At 35.6% G+C, this 2361-nt stretch overlaps 1 protein-coding gene across 1 annotated transcript; it reads right to left on the reverse strand.

Moving 5' to 3' along the window:
- Positions 1-322: 322 nt before the first annotated feature.
- Positions 323-2340, reverse strand: LOC109591469 (uncharacterized). Its single transcript, XM_020007198.1, has 6 exons — positions 2071-2340; positions 1738-2016; positions 1376-1672; positions 1029-1325; positions 614-898; positions 323-555 (listed from the first exon to the last, which is right to left on the reverse strand). The coding sequence occupies exons 2-6, from the start codon at positions 1778-1780 to the stop codon at positions 461-463; spliced, it is 1017 nt and encodes a 338-aa protein (XP_019862757.1). The 5' UTR covers positions 1781-2016; positions 2071-2340; the 3' UTR covers positions 323-460.
- Between the last annotated feature and the right edge of the window lie 21 nt (positions 2341-2361).

Here is a 2361-nt window from a genome sequence, read left to right on the forward strand (position 1 = left end):
AATAGTTTCCTCCTTTTTATTTTGATAATAGTTGCCTTTAATATGTAAACTGAGGTGTGTGATGTCATTTTTAGTAGTTTATTGTTTAGAAATAATTATTCTTTTTAAAGACTTTTTTGAATTTGTGTTTTTTCCTTATTTTTTATAACAAATAAAATTTTTTTTTTAATTTTAAACTGTCAGTGGTGAATCAACCAAGCTCTGTGATACCATCATAGCTCCAGCTTAAAGAACTTACAAAATGGAAGGTATGTAACTTTGATCAAAATATATAGATCTACATGTGCAAGTTAAAAATTTTTAAAAGACAAAATAAGTAATATCATGTTTTGGAATGCAATCTCTTACACAATTATAATTTCAATCAAATAATATTATTAAAAAAAAGTAATAATCACTCTACTCAGCCAACATAACTAACTCAAACAATTGAATTACAATAAGGAATAAATACAAATAACTAGTTATTACTAACACTAACAGTAATGTCTTGTTTACCACAAGTATTACCACCTTTTCGGATAGATACAGTTACATCGGGGATAGAACAAGAGCCTGGAATAAGGAACAAAATCTTATAATACTTTGCATTTATATTTTCCTCTTCACTCACAATCGGCTTTTTCCAGACGAATGATATCAGTGACATTGCCACAGGGATTAGTAGAAGTACAAGTAAAATCACCATAATTGTTATCAGCAACAGTAAATGCTAGTGGTACATTATTAGATGATTCCCCTGGGCCAGTGATGGTATAAGTGTCACCAGGGCCCACAGCACACATTATGGTGATACTCAATCCAACTTCAGCACATATTCTTTTACGAGTGTCAGTTCCGGAGCATCCATTCCCTAAAATGCCCTCCACTTCCCCAGTTACATTAACAGCAGGAGTATCTTAAAATAAATGGACAAAAAAATTCATATTACATTTTCTGATACACAAAAATGTTTTGATTTTTGATATAAAAAACTCTTTATGTCCAACAGTAAAACATGAATAAAAATATAAATGAGCTCCACTTACGTTCAACTGTAGAGCTGGCAGTAGAAGTACCAAATGCATTGGTAGCACTGCAAGTATACACGTCAGTATTATTAACAGTTATTCTCATTCCATTTGCTATTACTCTACTACCAGTTGAAGCAGCAGTCCATGTAAACCTAATAGGCTCAGTACCACTCTCAGTCCTACAATCAATGGTAACAAACTGATGGTCTAATAAACAGATGGCAAATCCAATAGGGATTGTAGCATTCATTATTGTTGAAGGTAGAGTGAAAGTTGTAGCAGGAAGATTAGTGCTAATTGAAGGAGGCACACCTGATAATGAGAATGAATAATAAGAGAATTTAATTATAAAGTTGACTGACCTGATCCACTGACAACAATAGAATCCATTGCAGCACCACAGCGAGTATATGTAGATGTACAAAAGTATATACCTGAGTCTGATAGATGAAAGTTTCTTATAAAAAGAGGTCTATCTGAACTTCTTCCACCAGGTCCACTGATTATGTATCCTCGTGTAGTAGAACAAGAAATTTCAACTCTCTCTCCCTCAATAGGGCAAAGATCACCAGTGGTATTGGTTATACCGGGACGAGTGCATCCATTGTCTAATATATTAAGAACTGAAATCCTTCCCCTAATAGTGACAGGAGCCTGACCTGCATATAAGATGAACATCAGTGATGAGAGATGCTATAACCATTTATCTTAATTTAGAACTCACCAAAAATTGGTGAAAATGCCACATCCTTTCCACAAGGATTCATAACTTCACAATAGAGCCAACCGCGTTCTACATCACTAAGCGTAGCTTTATAACTGCTGCCAGTAACACCACTTATGACCCTGCCTCGTCTATGCCATGTTCTAGTTACATTAGTACCAAAGGCTGTATTGCAGTTGACTGTGACTGAAATGTTTGAATTGATACAGAGCCATGAGCCTATGTTAATTGTTTGGTCAATATAAATATATGATTCTCCTTTTATCAGCTCTACACGACCTGAAAATAAGAAATAAAAAGGTCTTGGATTATAATCACTTCTCCTTTCCTTACCAAGAACTTCAGTTGTTGCTTGACTACTTCCACACGGATTACTAGCAGTGCAAGTATAGTCTCCAATAGAACTAGCTGTAATGGTAGAACCACTTTGACTGCCTCCTCCAGGAGTGGACCAAGAGAAAGTAACATCAGACACTGACTTATTGTTGTATGATAGATTGCAGACAAGACGGACTGAATATCCAACACCAGTTCTTGAGATACAGGTCCTAGTGCCAGCAGGGGCTGGAGTATTACCAGGATTAGCAATAATACCAGTCCCAGGTGCAACCGTTGGAGCCTCTG

This window comes from Amphimedon queenslandica, unplaced genomic scaffold (genome assembly GCF_000090795.2).
Source record: "Amphimedon queenslandica unplaced genomic scaffold, v1.1 AMPQUscaffold_8098_Cont19955, whole genome shotgun sequence".
NCBI lineage: Eukaryota > Metazoa > Porifera > Demospongiae > Haplosclerida > Niphatidae > Amphimedon > Amphimedon queenslandica.

Coding starts and splice junctions, on each gene's coding strand:
- LOC109591469 (XM_020007198.1), bottom strand. CDS start 1,780: ATGAATCCTTGTGGAAAGGATGTGGCATTTTCACCAATTTTTG. Junction 1,326..1,375: donor TATTGTTGTCAGTGGATCAG/GTCAGTCAACTT, acceptor TCTCATTATCAG/GTGTGCCTCCTTCAATTAGC. Junction 899..1,028: donor TGCCAGCTCTACAGTTGAAC/GTAAGTGGAGCT, acceptor ATTTATTTTAAG/ATACTCCTGCTGTTAATGTA.